General features: G+C 41.6%; 2 protein-coding genes across 6 annotated transcripts in view; both read left to right on the top strand.

Annotated features, from left to right (window-relative positions):
* Positions 1-17283, top strand: part of EIF3G (eukaryotic translation initiation factor 3 subunit G) — a 767140-nt gene that overhangs the window by 356851 nt on the left and 393006 nt on the right. The window lies entirely within an intron of this gene.
* LOC125930552 (zinc finger protein 121-like) lies at positions 1892-17012 on the top strand. Of its 3 annotated transcripts, XM_049642423.1 has the most exons (8): positions 1892-2546; positions 2628-3845; positions 9574-9627; positions 10114-10202; positions 10812-10938; positions 11748-11828; positions 12509-12591; positions 13044-17012. In XM_049642423.1, the coding sequence occupies exons 3-8, from the start codon at positions 9603-9605 to the stop codon at positions 14226-14228; spliced, it is 1590 nt and encodes a 529-aa protein (XP_049498380.1). In that variant the 5' UTR covers positions 1892-2546; positions 2628-3845; positions 9574-9602; the 3' UTR covers positions 14229-17012. The 3 variants fall into 3 exon arrangements, with proteins under 3 accessions (XP_049498380.1, XP_049498381.1, XP_049498379.1); XM_049642424.1 differs by lacking the exon at positions 2628-3845 and having other exon boundaries at positions 1892-2324; XM_049642422.1 differs by having other exon boundaries at positions 2166-3845.

The following is a 17283-nucleotide window of genomic DNA, read 5'->3' as shown; positions in this document are numbered from 1 at the left end:
CTCATATATAATTTTTAGAAACACTTTTTTGGGGGCACCTGGGTGGCTCAGTCGGTTAAGCGTCCAACTCTTGGTTTCAGCTCAAGTCAGGATCTCATGGTTCCTTGAGTTCGAGACCCGCCTCCAGCTCTGTGCTGACAATGCAGAGCCTGCTTGGGATGCTCTGTCTCTCTCCCTCTCTCTCTCTGCCCCCCCTGCCCTTGTTCTCTCTTGCTCTCAAAATAAACATTAAAAAAACAACATTCAATGATACTTAAGAAAAATTAAAATAAAAACACTTCTTTGCCTGTATAAAATTTAGTGATTTATGCAATAAACATGAAACATTAATGTAGCAAAATAGGTATCAGTTCAATAGATGGGTACAAAACATTTAACGATTCACATGAACAAGCCTGGATGAAATATGTTTTAAATCAGTATTTCAAAAGATCTTTTATTAACTGTACAAAGATAACCCACTCAAAATCACAGCAAATATAACTTTAGAACCATTCCTGAATAAGGGAAGAATGCCCAGTGTTAGTGGTTTTTCACAAAGCAAGAACAAAAATATATATGTGAACAAAATATGAAAGATTTATAAAATTGTCATTACATTGAAAACACAAGGAATCAATGATTAGAGTTTACCATTATGTCCAGTGTAACCAAAAACAAATAAGGGGAGGGGCGCCTCAGCTCAGGTCATGATCCCAAGGGTTGTGAGATGAAGCCCCCCCCCCCGCCCCCCCATCAAACTTGCGTAGGATTCTCTCTCCCCTTTCCCTTCTCCCTGACTCGAGAACTCTCTTGGTCAAAAACAAAAAACAAACCAGACTTCTTAGCTATATAAAAATTAAAAGTTTCTACAGTTATTAATGAAACATTAACTTAACAAGAGACATATCAATTCAATGTATGCATAAAGCACGTTGCATGATGTACATGGACATTTCTTTCACTTTTTATTGATGAACAACTGACATACAATACTGGATTACCTTCAGGCGTCCACGTAGCAATTTGATATACATATCCTATACAACGCACACATCCTAAAATAGTCACCACAGTAAGTCTAGTTACCATCTGTCACCAAAGTTGTTACAATGTTGGATTGGCTTATATTCCCTATTGTGAACATTATATCCAGTGTCCCAGTTATTTTACAACCGGAAGACTGTACATCTTAATCCCCTTCACTTATTTCCTCCATTCCCTCCCACTCCCCTCCACTAAGTCTTGAGTAGATGTACTCTAGTCCTGTTTAAAGAGATCTTTACTAACTGCACAAAGGCCATCCAATGAAAACCACAGCAAACGTGATTAGGGGAGCAACTTTATAACCATGCCTGAAGAGAAGAATGCCTGGTATCAGTGCGATCTCACAAAAACAGATATGCGTATTTGACACAGAAAAAGGAAAGACTTACAGGAACTGTCATAACAATGAAAGCAAGGCATCAACGACTAGACTTTAGCGTCGTGTCCAACGTAAACGACAATGAGAGGAAATCAAGGCCTAGAGACGGGATGGACTGCGGCAAACAGACTATGTGACGGACTCTCGGGCTTAACGACAAGGACAACGACCTTAGAGTCTCCAGGACGTGCAGGGAGGCCGGCAGGAAACCATTTACTGCGCAGGATGTGGGGTTGAGCCCATTGGCGCCCTGCCACGGCCCCAGGGAGCTGGGCCCCGCCCCCACCCCCTCCCCCCCACCCCCGGCTCGGTCCCCACCCCGCCCCGCGCAGGGTCCCGCCCCCGCCCGTAGCCGCGCCCCCATACCTGGTTCCTGCCTCAGCCTTGTCCTCCGGGCGGGATCCAGGCCTCAGGCCCAGCGCGAAGCCCACGCCCGAGGGAAGCCCAGTTCCGCCGTCTGAGGTGGAAGCCCCGCCCCCCGGTTCCCGGCAGGAAGCGGAAGTGGTGTCACGAATTCGCCGGAGTTTCTTCGCCTGCTGCTTCGCGCAGCATTGAGCACGTTGGGCTGCTGGTGGTTGGACGTGGGCCCGCTGTGCTGGGGAAGGCGTGAAGGGAGGCAGGACGTGGGAGTCCAAGGCCGGTTTTAGTCGGGGTCGCCGATGGGCCTGCTTAACGGCCGGGCCGCGCGGCTCGCATCCGCCTAGACCGCCCGACAGGCCGCCGAGGCCGGCGGTTCTGGCGCGGAGCCGCTGTGGTCCTGCTGGGAGGGCGCGTGCGCGGGGTGTTCGTGGCCACTGTGCTCGCCTGTCCTGCAGCGTGCAAGCGGCCTTTGTGACTTTTGTCCCAAAGGAAAAGAGTTTCTGCCGCTGGGAGTGGCCCAGACTCCGCCCCGTTACTCGCAGCCTCAGGGACCCGGCCGGTGAGCGTTCTGGAAAGTTGGGTCAGCGGGGCCTGTGTTTCCTTTCGGTGGGGAAGGGAAGAGGCAGTTTTATCTGAGAATGTGGCTTTGTCTGCGCTCGTCTTTTCTTCGGGACACACTGTCTTAGGCAGGTGATATGCTTTCTCGGCTGTGTGTAGTGTGCATGTTTCAGTACCTAGTTATACACACGTGCTCCACTGGTCTTTGTACTAAAGAGAAACCGTTTTCACGTCGCTTTTCCTGAGACCCTCCTGAGCCTGTCCATTCCCACCAAGTTGCGAGCCAGGGAGTCCGGGAGAAAAGAATGGAGGCGTGAATACTCCATTTTCAGAATAACTGGATTTCCCATTAACAGGGCATTTGGACTAAGTTTTTTCCCGACATTTTTTGCGTAAAATCTTAAACCTAAAGGAAATGTAAGCAACTGTTGCTATGAATGTGCACCGAAGCAGATTCACCCATTTTCGCATTTTGCGTGGTTGCGCTCTTTGGATAAAGAAATGTATTTTTTAGCGGATTGTTTGCGAGTAAATAGGAAATAAATTGTAGACATGATACATGACCTTTAAATACTCGGAAATGCATGTTTTAAGGATGAGGTTTTACTACTGAAATCATCATACAGTGATTCAGCCGCGAAAATTAAAAATGTTAATGCAATATGTACTGTATAAAAAGTAAAATTTTCCACTTTACCTCAGAATATGTTTTGGATCTCGGATGTATTCAAGGTTTATATATGACAATTGTTTGTCTCTTAGGCTCTTCTAACCTGCGGCAGAGCCATTGTTTCTTCATGATACTGACTTGGAAGCCTCACACGCTCTTTGCGAAACCCAGAGTTTCTGAGATTCCTGATGTTTCCGTGCTGTCTTTATTTAATTTTTTTTTAAATGTTTTTTTTTTTTTTGAGAAAGAGACAGAGTGTGAGCGGGGGAGGGGCAGAGAGAGAGAGAGGGAGACATAGAATCCGAAGCAGGCTCCAGGCCCTGCGCTCTCAGCACAAGAGCTCCACCCAGGGTTCAGACCGGTGAACACCAGATCCTGACTTGAGCGGAAGTCCGACGCTTGGAGCCACCCCAGGCGCCCCTATTTATTTATTTATTTTAAATGTTTGTTTATTTTGGGGAGAGGGAGACTGAGTGGGGGAGGGGCAGTGAGAGAGAGGGACGGAGGTTCCCAAGCGGGCTCTGAGCTGACAGCAGAGAGCCCACTGTGGGGCTCAAACTCACAAACCGTGAGATCATGACTTGAGCTGAAGTCCGCCTTTTTATTTTTTTAATTTATTTTTATTTTTAATTTTTGTAATTTTCGAGAGAGTGGGCGCAAGTGGGGTAGGTCCAGAGAGATAGGGGAACAGAGGTCCAAAGCGGGCTCCCTGCTGACAGTAGAGAGCCTGATACAGGGCTGGGACTCAGAAACTGGAATCATGACCTGAGCTGACGTCGGACGCTGAACGGACTAAGCCACTCAACACCCCTGTCCTCCCAAATCCATGCTTAACCGACTGAGTCACCCCAGGTGCCTTGCATGCTGTCTTTATTTTCTGTAATTTCATACACTGATAAGTGAGTCCAGTAACCAGGCTTGCCAACTTTTTGTCTGAAAAGGCCCAGGTAGTAATGTAGCTAAAGTGCTGAAAATACAGGTTCATATAAGAAGAATGCCAGGTAAAGGTTAGTGAGTAAGTGCAGGTGGGCTGTGAAGATCAGGTCCATTACTGTCTTGGAGTCCATCATGCAGGGTCTTGTGGCTCAGGCAGTACTTCTTGCCGAAGGGGGAAGTTTAGGTTTCCATCAGGGGATCGTTTGCCCACATGGTCTTTTGTCTGAGTTAAGAGAGAACCTGGAAAGAAGACCTTAATCAGTTAGAAAGTTTGAGGTTAAAGTGGAGGTGGCTGAAGTCCTCTTGCATTGAGTACATTCTGCTTTGCTGGCCATCCAGCCTGGAATTCTTCAGCTCTGCCTTTGTAGTTGCACAAGCAACCATACCCCTTACTAAACAAATGTGTGTGGTTTTGTCTAGTAAAACTTCATTTGCACAGTAAAAAAAAAAAATTTTTTTTTAAAAAAGGGGGGGTGCCTGAGTTGCTCAGTCTGTTGAGTGTCTGACTTCGCTTAGGTCATGATGTCACAGCTTGTGAGTTCGAGCCCCACGTCGGGCTCTGTGCTGACAGCTCGGAGCCTGGAGTCTGCTTGGGATTTTGTGTCTCCCTCTCCCTCTGCTCTAACCCACTCGCGTTCTGTCTCTGTCTCTCTCTCAAAAATAAATAAACATTAAAAAAAAAAACAAAAAACTTCATTTGCAGAAACAGGCCTGTCAGTTTTAGTTTCCGAACTTCAGTTTCAGAGGCTTCAAAATCTCTGTCACAAACTATTTTGTGGGTGATGTGTACCTAATTATATTGCGTAAGGGAGTTTTAAATGTACATCAAGTGTCATTTGATCTCCATCACAGTCCATTTGTAAAGTACTCCTCAAATTTAGTCATAGTCTCATGAAAATATTTTACCTAAAAACTAATGTTATCCTGTAATAACTTGTATATTAATCAAAATGGGAAGGATATAGCAGAAGTGAAAGCCTAGTTTATGCAAATAAATACCTGGCACATAAATAAACAAATACAACAAGCATAGACAAAATATGTCAACCCAGTACAGTTTAGGTTTAGTTTAGGTTTCTGGAATTGGTCTCGAGGTGATTGTAGATGTCCATGGTTTATTTCTTCAAGGCCTGTCCTCTATTTCCCAGTCTTTGGGCAAACTGGATGTTGGTGTTAGTCTTTGCAGTTCCCTCAGCAGTGTCGGTATTCCTGGATGATTATGTCCAGTGGTGGGGAGTTCCAGGATCCTCCTTTTAACTTTTCCTACTATAATGGCCCTTACCCTATGTGTCAGAGATAAGGGAATTCTGCCAGTTGGCAAGAATGTCTATATTGCAGATACATTTAGATGCTATAGCTGGGTTTAATCTGAGTTCATTGGACTTTTTATTTATTTATTTTTATTAAAAAAGAATTTTTTTTACTGTTTATTTTTGAGAAAGGGGGGAGACACAGAATCTGAAGCAGGCCCTAGGCTCTGAGCTGTCAGCATAGAGCCTGATGTGGGGCTTGAACCCACAGACTGAGATACCTGAGCCGAAGTTGGATGCTTAACCAACTGAGCCACCCAGGCGCCCCTGGAGTTAAGACTTTTTAAAAAACTACTGTGCTACGGGTGCAGAGCCCTACTTGGGGCTTGAACCCACAAAACTGTGAGATCATGACCTGAGCTAAAAGCAAGAGTCGGATGCTTAACCATCCAGGTACCCCACTCCTTGATTTGTTGATATACATTGGAAGAGTAACAGAGATACAAACAACTCACAGACCCTACAGGTGATGGAGAGTAATAGGGAAGTTCACATTTGTACAGGGCCCTTCACCCCAAGACTGGGTCAGACCTTATTGTCAGTGATACCATTGCAGTCAACTGGTTGTAAAGAAGTTTGCTGGGTTGCCTGGGGCAGAGGTAGTTGGCACAATGGGCAAGCATTTGAAAACCTCTGGATTACAGTCAAGCCATGACTCGTGAGCAGATGAGTGGAGGGAACCATGGGTGACAGCAGGTATAAGAAACAGCATCCGAGTATCCACATTAGGGGGTCTGTGGGGAAGAAGTTTACAGACATGCCCTAGCTGGTGGGTGAGTGCTCAGAAGCATGAGACCCCACACTCATATTAGAGTACTTAACTACATCTCCTAAAACCTGGGATATATATTTTGTCAGGGACTGTTATTTCAATGTAATCTAGATAGATGTACTGTGTTTTTTATAAATTAAAAATTTTTTTTTATTAAATGAGCCTCCACACCTACCTTGGGGCTTGAGCTCATGACCCTGTGATCCAGAGTTGTGTGCCCTGTTGACTGAGCCAGCCAGGCGCTCCTAGTTAGATGTGCTTTGAGTGACGTAGGGACTCTGTGGTCTTGGTCTGTCAGTCAGCAATCACTTGGTGCCCTCACTGAGCCAGGGCCTATGTCACGTATTGGAAAATAAAGGGCATCTTTGATACCCAAAGAGCTCTCCAAAAGAAAATGGATCTCCATGTCAGACAGCATTGTCATAAATCATTACTACACATAGAGTTCTTTACGATAGATGATTCAATATCTCTAATATGATTCATAATGTACCCAATAATATTGTTGCACAAGGTATAAACCAATGCTTGGCAGAAACATAAGAAAAAATGGACAAGTCCAAAATTCACTGGGAGATTTAAGAATGTTTTTCCCTTATTGTTTCTTTAAATAGAAAAAAGTCAGCATATATATTTGTAAACGTTTTACAAACTGAGTAACCTATGTAGGAACTGATAGAAACTGAAAGAAATCAGAAACAGATTGTCTGGAATTAGGGTGAGGGAGTGAACTAGAAGGCTGAAGAGGGCTTTTCAGGGAGACAAGTATGTTGTCTGTGTTTTTAGAAGTTCAATATGCTGTCCATTTTCTTTTTTTCAAGACTGATAAGGTGAGTAACTACAGTTGTTAGAGCTCATCCAGAAAATACTTAAGATCTACACCTTTGATTGCATAGCACTTACATCTCCATCAGAAAAGGAAACAAAACCAAATGGAAAAATGTTTGTGCACGTGCCACAAAAGTAAACACATTTGTGGGCTTATTCAGCCCAAAGGCCCCATTTTGAGACCTCTAGGAGTAAGTGCAACCTATACTAGCGTTTGAGATGCAGTGTTTGTGACAGCTTGTTATTTTCAGGGTTCTGGTCTTTTCACCTGTAGAATAAGTATTCTTGGAAAAAAAGATTTTTGGGTCATGAGGGTTAATTTCATTTATGGTAAAGAAACTGGAACTTCTCGTGTTTACCATCATTTGGATTCAGTTTTGAAGATCAGCATTTGGGCTGCTGTTCTGTGTTTAATTTATTGAAAAGTCATTAATTTTTGTAAGTTCATTTATTTATCAGAGAGTGTGTGTGCACACGTGTGGGAGGGGTAGAGAGAGAGAGTGGGGGAGAGACCATCCCAAGGAGGCTCCACACTGTCAGCGTGGAGCCTGATGCCGTCTCGAGCCAATGAACTGTGAGATCATGACCTGAGCTGAAATCAAGAGTAGGATCCTTAACTGACTGAGCTACCCTGGTGCCCCAAGAGTCATTAGTCTTTAACATAGGAGTTATCGTTTGAACTGTATCGGGTTAAAAGATATTAAAGTGAGAAGGAAGCCTTATGATTTTTTTTAATGTTTTATTTTTGAGAGAGACAGAGAGAGAGAGCACAAGTAGGGGAGGGGCAGAGAGAGAGGGAGACATAGAATCTGAAGCAGGCTCCAGCTAATAGCTCAGAGCCTGACGCAGGGCTCGAACTCAAGAGCTGTGAGATCATGATCTGAGCTGAAGTTGGATACTTAGCCGACTGAGCCACCCAGGCAAGAAGGAAGCCTTATTAACAATGGAGTAAATAAAAAACCTGGTGAAAAACAAGTGATAATACAAAAAGAAGGTTTTCTGGGAAGACTCATAAAATAGACCAGTGTGAAACACAGACTGATTTGGCATTGCTCCTTTGCCAGGGTAAGGGGAAGTGGGCAAACCTTAACTGAACTGAGCCTCAGTCAAGACCCGTTGAAGCTGCTGAATACTTGAGATGTCTTCTGAGTCTTTAAAATCCTTCCATCATTATTTTTCATATATTTTTGGGTCCTGTTTGGAACAGCCTATGGTTTTTTTTTCTGTCTTTACCTTGCCCAAGAAGCAATTCAAAATATTCATGTATACCTTTGTGCTTGTGTATAGGATAGTCTTTATTTTCTCACCTATTTGAGTTTTTCCTCCATAAGCACTGATGAATGGATGTATCCATTAATAATTGAGTATCTTGTCCCTTAGGAATGTTGGGTCATTAAATCCTGGGACATTTTTTGTATATTTCACTGTTTTCTACTTAGTGCCTAGCACAGGACCACAATTATCTTAATTGTTTGTGGAAAGAATGAAAGAATAAACCTATTATGGTAACTTAAAAAAGGAGGTTCAGGGCTCCAAGCCACTGTAAGCTCTATCAACCAAAGCTCAAGGTTTTAACTAAATAAAACACTTCATTTTTCTTTTCTATATAATGTCCAGCAGTATTCTAGGCTAATACTAGCCAATGGACATATGACCTGCAGGCCATGTATATGATTAAAGCTTTTCTGTACATGAAATAAACAAAAAGAGATCATACGTAATAATGTACTTTATCCCATCTATTCCAAATATTTCAGCATGTAACCCATATAAGAATTGAAGTATTTTTTTTTTTATTTTTTAAATTTTCTTCAAATTTTTTTTTTTTAATGTTTATTCATTTTTGAGAGACAGCATCAGCAGGGGAGGGGCAGAGAGGGAGACACAGAATCTGAAGCAGACTCCAGGCTCTGAGCTGTTGGCACAGAGCCTGCTGCAGGGCTCGAACCCACAAGTAGTGAGATCATGACCTGAGCTGAAGTTGGACACTTAACTGACTGAGCCACTCAGGCACCGCTAAAATGGAAGTATCTTAAATTCTTTAAGTCATAGTAAGATTTCAAAATTCACTGGACATAAAATTTTCATGACATGTACTTCGCATGTGCATGTAATAAATACAGTTGAGAATGTAGATGTATTTAAGTTTACCTAAACAAAATTTAAAATCCTGTTTTACTAACTGCATATCAGGTACTCAATAGCGTATGTGACTGGTGGCTACTAAACTGGACAGTGCAGGTCTAGATTGACAACTGATCATATTTGTGAATAAGAACCTTAGATCACACATTTGAGACAAGCCTATCTGCATTCAAATCTGGATTTCTTTTTCCTAATTGGAGGGTGGTGGACCAATGATTAGTGTTCTATGAATCTAGCTTTATCAGCTATTAAGTAGGGCTAGTGATATCTATTGAAATGGGTTGTTATGCTAATGAAGTGAGTTGGTATACATAAAGTTAGTGAGACAGATATCTGTCACATACTGATTTGCAGTGAATGGTAATTGATATTAGTGACTTTCATGCCATAGATTATATCATTTTCAGTAATTTCCCACATACCACCTTCAGAGAGACAGCTAATGTGTGATGTTTGATGATGGATTGGCAATGCTTACTGATTAATGATTGGTATGAAAAGGACTGTGGGTATCCCAATGTCAAGAATAATGAAGATTGTCATATTCACCTAGATTCATAAGTTGTACTGAAGTGATCAAATTTCCCAGTAGGTAGACTTCACCGTCACTCTCCCAGGATGGCAACCATTGACTTGACCCATGGTAAGTCATTATTGATTCTCATTTCCAGAGAATTCTAAAGGTCATCCCCACACAACCTGGAGTCCAACAACCTGGTCCTAAATTAGTCATACTGCTGTTCTTTTAGAAAGAGCTGAAATATGCCAGAGAGTGCTATTGTCTAAGTCAGCTTCCTGGTGTGTGTTGGGAATTGGTGGTACATAATCTCATTGATGAGTTTTATTATTTTGGGCAAATAAAGAACCAGATGTTTTAGGGGTTAAGTTTCCATACCTGTAAAATAAGACCATGACCTCTTTCTTCATGGGTAGCATGTCTAGCAAGTCCCTTTTCTGGCTCCAGGTAAGGCAGGGCTGTTGTATTTTATGGCAGTAGTGTGTGTTTCTGTGAGATTTCTCATGCAGGGATATATGGGGATCTTAAATTAGGATGGAATGATTTTCAGGTGGGTGATTCTGGGAAGTAGGGTCAATTCTGTATTCTGAAGTATCCTTTCCGTTCCCCAAGATCTTCTTTCTAGGAATCCTTTCTCCCATCCTGAGGAAAACACAGAGATAGAAGGGATGGTGGCTGTCAGGCCGAAAAATTATAATCAGGTAATAAAAAAGCATATCAATCAACAGAAAGCCATATTTACATCCACCAGGTGAACACATTGTTTCTAGGCACACCTGTGTCCTGAGCTTCCTAAAGCAGATAAACTCCAGACAAGGACTGAGTCCCCAGATGAATTTCCTCTGGAAGTAGAAACTCTCCTATCAAAAAGGGATTACCCTGAAAAAATTCTGGTATTTCGGTAATCAATCCGGAAGCTCACGGATTCCAAATGCAGGCTTCCGCCTTGCTGTGAGCTCTGACATGATAGTGTAAGTGTCCTTTTCTCAAAGAATTCAGTTATTCTGCGCTGTTTTTGAAGGATCTGTAGCATGCTCAAGAGTGTGTTATAGTAGAGGAAACTGAAGACCTACTACTGTGGTTAAGCTGACATAAGGTCTTGTTTAAAAGGTGACATTAAAACCATATGAGTGGAGAGGAGCAGTGAGTGAGTCTAGATTGAGAGAAGAGTACCTAGGACCACAGAACCATGGGAGGATAATGAGAAACCTCATAACCCTGCATCGGTATTGAGTCTCCCGTCCTCATTCTCCCATGAATGTTGGCGGAGATGTTTCTCGTCTCAAGCCAATCCCGGTGTGATGGTTTAGATTGCAGTGACCTTTGACGACGTGGCATTGGACTTCACCCAGGAGGAGTGGATATTACTGGACCTCTCTCAGAGAAACCTATACAGAAACGTGATGCTGGAGAACTACCAGAACCTGGTCACAGTAGGTAAGGCTGCCAACATTCCTTGTAACATCTTTAGGAACAAATTTGTACTATGTATTTTTGGTGTTCCAGCCTTGGTGATGCCTAATCTGAAACATAATTGGAAATAAGAGATGCATAGTCCCTGCACTAATGGGTTGTAATCTTTAATGGGTTTTCCATAAATGTGGTATTAGGGCCAACAGTAACTAACACCATCATTGTTAGGAATTTACGTTGTCAGACCCTGGGTTTTGTTTTTAACATATATATATTTTTAATGTTTATTTTTGAGAGAGAGACACACAGCACAAGCTGGGGAGGGGCAGAGAGAGGGACACACAGAATCGGAAGCAGCCTCCAGACTCCGAGCTGTTAGCACAGAACCTGACGTGGGGCTCGAACTCATAGACCACAAGATCATGACCTGAGCTGAAGTTGGACGCTTAACTGACTGAGCCACCCAGATGCCCCAAATCAGACCCTACTTTTGACATTCTGAATTATAAAGCTGGTGCTGTTGCCCTGTCTTCTGTGTTCAATAAGCCATCCTGATGATTGCGACACACTCCAGCATTTGAGTACTATAGCTTTAGTGCTTTCCCCATCAAAAGGAAGGTCTCCTTTCCTCACCTCCTTTATTTGCTGTTGAATAAATGTCTATGTGCTCTGTAAATGTGTACATACCTTTGGGTTAGGCTTTCAGAGTCAGAGATAAGTAATCTTTTGATTTGCTTTTCTAGTCCTTTTGAAATGATTTTACTGTTTTCATCAGAAGCTTTGTCATTTCTTACACAGTCCTCTTCTATTAATGTACCTTTCCCCCTGGACAGGATATCAACAGTCAAAACCCAGCCTAGTAGCTAGGTTGGAACAAGAAGAGTTGAGGACAGTGGAGAAAGGAGTTTTCTCAGGTGAGCGTTGTGACAGATATCGCTGGTGAATGAGAAGAATGTCACTAGTCAGTCTGAAATATGGCATACTCGCAATGTGTAAAATTTAAGATTCATTTTGTCTCATAGTGCTGAAACCATTTGTCTCTGATGTTTTTGCATATCTTTAACTTCCTTCCCTCTTTTACTTAAGCTTTCTATGATGTCACAAAGTGACCTGTTCTGTTTCTTCTTTAAGATATCATTTTGGTAAACTTAGTTGTCCAGAGGTTTCCTACTTTTCTACCTCGATAATAGTCCGGTTTTGCTCACTATATTTAATTTTCCAAAAATTATTTTTTAGCAGACCACCAAAGTTTGACCATCTGCACTTAGTGCCAAATTTTCCCATAGACAGACTGCTGAAATCTTTTTTCTTTATTGTTTTATCAACACTTTTTTTAAATGTTTATTTTGAGAGAGAGAGAATCCCAAGCAGGCTCCACCTGTTGGCATGGAGCCTGACATGGGGCTCAGTCTCAAAACCATGAGATCATGACCTGAGCCAAAATCAAGAATCAGATGCTAAACTGACTGATCTACCCATGTGCCCCCTTTTTCACAGTTTTTAATATGAAAGTAAAGAAAACTGAGTCTTATCTTTTTTTAATTGTTTAACCTGTAATTTGTTTCTGCAAATGCTTACATTTGTTTTACTTTAGAATGGCAAACTCAACATCAAAGCAAAGAGTCACCATCTCTCCAGGATTTGGGGGAAGGAAAAACAGCCAGAGAAACTCAAAAAGTAAGGTTGAGTTGTGATATCTCCTATTTTTCCACGTTAAAAAAAAGATTGGTAGTTTTGTTATAAAATCAGTGCAAGTAGGAGGTATTTGAGACGAGTGGCATTCATCCAAGAGAAAGCAATTCAGAGATACTCGATTATGATTTGGGAGGATAATCCAAACCTGTCTTGGAAGTTGTTGCTTCCTAGATACCACAAGTACAAGTTTCCACATATATAAGAGGGATTGAGTCTAAACATTTTCCTACAATTTTAATGGAATGTTTCTAAGAGCAGAGTAGATGGCATCGGTTTTTGTCAGAGGAGTTCCCTCATTTAACTTGAAGGCAGTCAGCAGGAGCTGTGTTTATGTAATGAAAATGGGAAGAATCATCATGTTTTTAGCTTTATAAGTGTGAAATCTGTAATGAATCTGAAAATCCGGTCATCAACTTTCATCTGTTTATCAACAGGAAAGGACCCACCAGGGAGCAGAGCTCTCTGAGTATGAGCAAAGTGGGAAAATCTTAAGCCAACACTTACTCCTTAAGACACACATGAGAACGGAAAATAGAGAGAACACTTTTGAGCATACTCAGTATGCCAACAGCTTCCGTCCTCTGCAAAAGGAAAGCTCTACGAGAGAGAAGCTTTCTGAGTTGAGTCAGGGTGGTAAAGTCTTCCACCTGACTCCACACAGCATGTATGAGAGAACCAGTCTGGCAGAGAAGCCTTCTGAAAATAGTGGCTGTGGGATGACGTTCATTAGTCATTCCCACTTTCAGACACAGGGGAGAAGTCATGGTGGAGGAGACCTCTATGAATGGATGCTTCCATTTCCAGGGATCTCAGTTCCCTCAGCAGGTCACCCTGTGTATATGCAAATGCACACGGTTAGAGACCCCTATGAATGTAGGGAGTGTGGGAAGTGTTACGCAAATGTGAAACGTCTCAATAAACACATCAGTCGATTTCACGCTGGAATAAAACCATTTGTGTGTAGCGAATGTGGAAAATCTTTCTACACTTCCTCACACCTTTATATACATTTTATGATTCACACTGGAGAGAAGCCCTATGAATGTAAAGAATGCGGGAAACACTTCCAGTGGCCCTCAATGCTTCGTAATCATGTTCAAACTCACACTGGTGAGAAGCCTTATAAATGTATGATATGTGGGAAAGCCCTCAGTAGTTCCTCATATCTTAATCATCATTTGAGAATTCATACTGGAGAGAAGCCCTTTGAATGTCAGGAATGTGGGAAATGCTTTGCTTGGATCTCAGGCTTTCGTAGACATGTTCAAACTCACAGTGGTGAGAAGCCCTATAAATGTAAGGAATGCGGGAAAGCCCTCAGTAGTTCCTCAATTCTTAAAGCACATTTGAGAATTCACACTGGAGAGAGGCCATATAAATGCAAGGAATGTGGGAAAGCCTTCATTAACTCCTCACGACTTAATGAACATTTGAGAATCCACACTGGAGAGAAACCCTATGAATGCAAGGAATGTGGGAAATCCTTCCATCTTTCCTCAAGCTTAATTGGACATTTAACAGTTCACACTGGAGTGAAACCCTATCAATGTAAGGAATGTGGAAAAGCTTTTGCTTGGCCCTCATTCCTTAAAAAACATTTACGAACTCACAATGGATAGAAGACCTAGGAAGTGGTGAATGTGGGAAATTCCATTTGAGAACTCACACTAGAGCGAAGCCCTGTGAGTGTATGGAATGTGGGAAAGCCTACACCACTTCCACATCTGTAAATACACATTTGAAGTCCCACTGGAGACAAGTCCTTTGAATGTACACACTGACTGAAGGCCTTCACTGTTTCCTCAAGCCTAACTCAACATGTAAAAATTGACCCCAGAGAGAAACTGTGAATGTAAAGAATGTGATAAAGCCTTCACATTGTCGTCATGACTTACTAAAACACCTAAAAATGCACAATGGATAGAAGACTTACATACATGATAAACGTGGGAAAGCCTCAGTTTTTCCAGTTCATTTCAAAAACACGAAAGAAGCCACATTGGAGGGATACCGACTGAATATGAGAAATGTGGGAAAGTCTACAGGTGTCCCATTGAATACATGGAAGAACTTCCTAACTAGATCTTGTATGAAGTTAAGCAATGTTGGAAAGCAATCAGGACACCCTACAACCCACGCTGGAACAACAGTGAAGTTGTTCAATGTGTAAGAGACGTGTGGAACTCCGCTAATAGGGTGGTTTTGTAGACCTGTGAACATGTGCCGCTCTACCCCCACTATTTTTGGGAATATTTTGGCTTTCTTTACTCAGCTATCTGTGCTATTCTAGTCGAGTTTCTACACCAGGTTGCAGTCTAGACCCATGTGAGACTAGCAGTTTTAGACTTAATGCTATTCAAACCACCTGGGTTCTCTAGTTGTATGGACCTTGTCTAATACTGTGAAGATGGTGACCACTTGAATTAGTTCACTGCTCATGGAATCCATCTGTATTCCCTCCTGCTGGCCAAGGTGGGTGACATATGTCGCTAAATTTTCTGGAAATGCTCTTGTCCCTCTCACACTTGATCCTTTGGGTCAGGAAAGACTTTAGGAATGGTGTGGGTATACATCCTAATTTCATGGTCCTAGAAGGAGAGCAAGACTCCCAGTAGTAGGGAAGGAAATAATGTGTTAATTTTTGGTAGCTTCCCAGTGAGAGGCTGGGAATGGAGAATGTTCTCTTTGTTCTTACATCACCACATCCTGGAAGAACAATTATGTCATTTGTGTGTGTGTTCAGGAAGAACTGCATCTGGCATGTGACTTGGTTAGTTTCTCATCCTTTTGTATGCTATAAAACACAAAACCATGTGATTATGGCAGGTCCTGGTATCCTGATGTACTTGATGCATCACTGGCAGTTCTTGAAAGTGGTCTTTGGATAGAGACACAGACCATCACAACCTAGTTTCAATTTTGTGTTAACACATTCATTATACCTGTGACACTTGAGTAGCCTTTGGTTATGTTGTGGGTGGCCGTGGAGGCTGCAGCTGCTTAATGTCACTTCCTATGGGGCTTAATGAAACCAGTGTAGAACATTCCGGATCAAGCTTAATGATAAATCCTGATCAGAAGTGACCTGGGCACATTTGTGGTATGTTTGTGTTTGGATGAGATTGGGTTACAGTGTGATTCTCTTGGGTATGGGTGTGGTCTTCACTGCTTTGAGTGGGTTGCGGCATATAATACATTGGCCTTCCTTAGGTGACATAATTAGTCATCTCAAAGCCTACATGTCTTACCTAACCAAACGTGTTCACAGTCAAATGAGACTAAGTCCTTGACTTCACGGTTGAGGTAAGTACTGCAGGTTGGCCTTATCTAACTACTTGGACTAGTAGTAAGTGCTGCATGAGATAAGTCAAACAGGTGAGCTCCGAATCTCTGGTATTAGTGGATAACAAAGTTGTATATGAAGTGGAAAAAGTGCCAGAAGTCTGTTTATTTTTCATGTTTTCTTAATGAAAAGTTCTTAGTTTTGAGTCAGATTTATAATTTTCTCATGTATCCAGATATTTTGTTGTACCTTGTTTATATATATTCTGCGATCTCATATTTTTGTATTTATGTAACCCATCTGAAGTACTTTAGTGTATGGTGTGACTCTATGTCTGATTGTCTCTCTTGCTTAGATATCAAAATTACCTGGACCATTTATTGAAAAGATAATCTTTCTTTTTATCTCTATAGTGCCACTTCTGTCATTGCTTAGATTTTCATATATTTGTGTGTTTCTAAGTATGATTAATTGATTTTCTAATGTTGAACCAATCTTGTAATTATAGAAAAAACTCAATTTGGATATAATGAATTCTGTGTTTAGCCTGAATTATTTTATTTACTGGCAATTTGAGACGTCTTTTGGTATTTATTTTTGGGTAATAATGGGGTGTAGTAGTCTTTGTCTGTCATTGCTCGAAACTTTTTTTTTCCTTAAGTAATCTCTGTGCCAAACTAGGGCTCAAACTCAAGACCCTGAGAGTGAGTTGAATGCTCTACCCACTGAGCAAGCCAGTCAACCCTGAAATTTTTAATGAAAATTGGCCTATTCTTTAGTAAGTGCATATACTTACTTTATGAATCTCTAAATCATTTTTGCAGATTAGAATTAGAATATTTTGTACACTGGACTTTCAACCCATAAGCAATGTCTCCCCCTATATTTGCATGCAAAGACACTTAGTGTATTCTAATCTTCAAAAAAATTTTTTTGTATTTTTTTGGTCTACATTTCTCTGAAAATCAGTGGTGTTGATCATCTTGTCCCGTGTTGGCCATCTGCCTTTTTTGGAAAAATGTACAGTTGGGGTCCTCTGCTTATTCTTTAATTGGATTTTTTTTGATGTTTAATTGTGATTTTTTTTTTCTTTTGTTTAAGGATTTTATTTTTAAGTAATCTCTACACCCCACATCGGACTTGAACTCATGACCCTGAGATCAAGAGTTGTAATTTCCACTGAGTGAGTCAGCCAGGGGCCCCTAATTGTGTATTTTCTTTGTGTATTTGGGTATTAGCCTATTAACAGATATGTCCTTTGCAATTATCTTCTCCTATTCACTATGTTGTGTTTTTTTGTTTGTTTCCTTTGCTGATCAATAGCTTTCATTTGGGTGTAGTCATCTAGGGATTTTCTTTGTTGTGAGATTCTTTATTACAGGTTCAATCTC

This window comes from Panthera uncia, chromosome A2 (genome assembly GCF_023721935.1).
Source record: "Panthera uncia isolate 11264 chromosome A2, Puncia_PCG_1.0, whole genome shotgun sequence".
NCBI lineage: Eukaryota > Metazoa > Chordata > Mammalia > Carnivora > Felidae > Panthera > Panthera uncia.
This window is presented reverse-complemented; position numbering and strand designations above follow the sequence as displayed.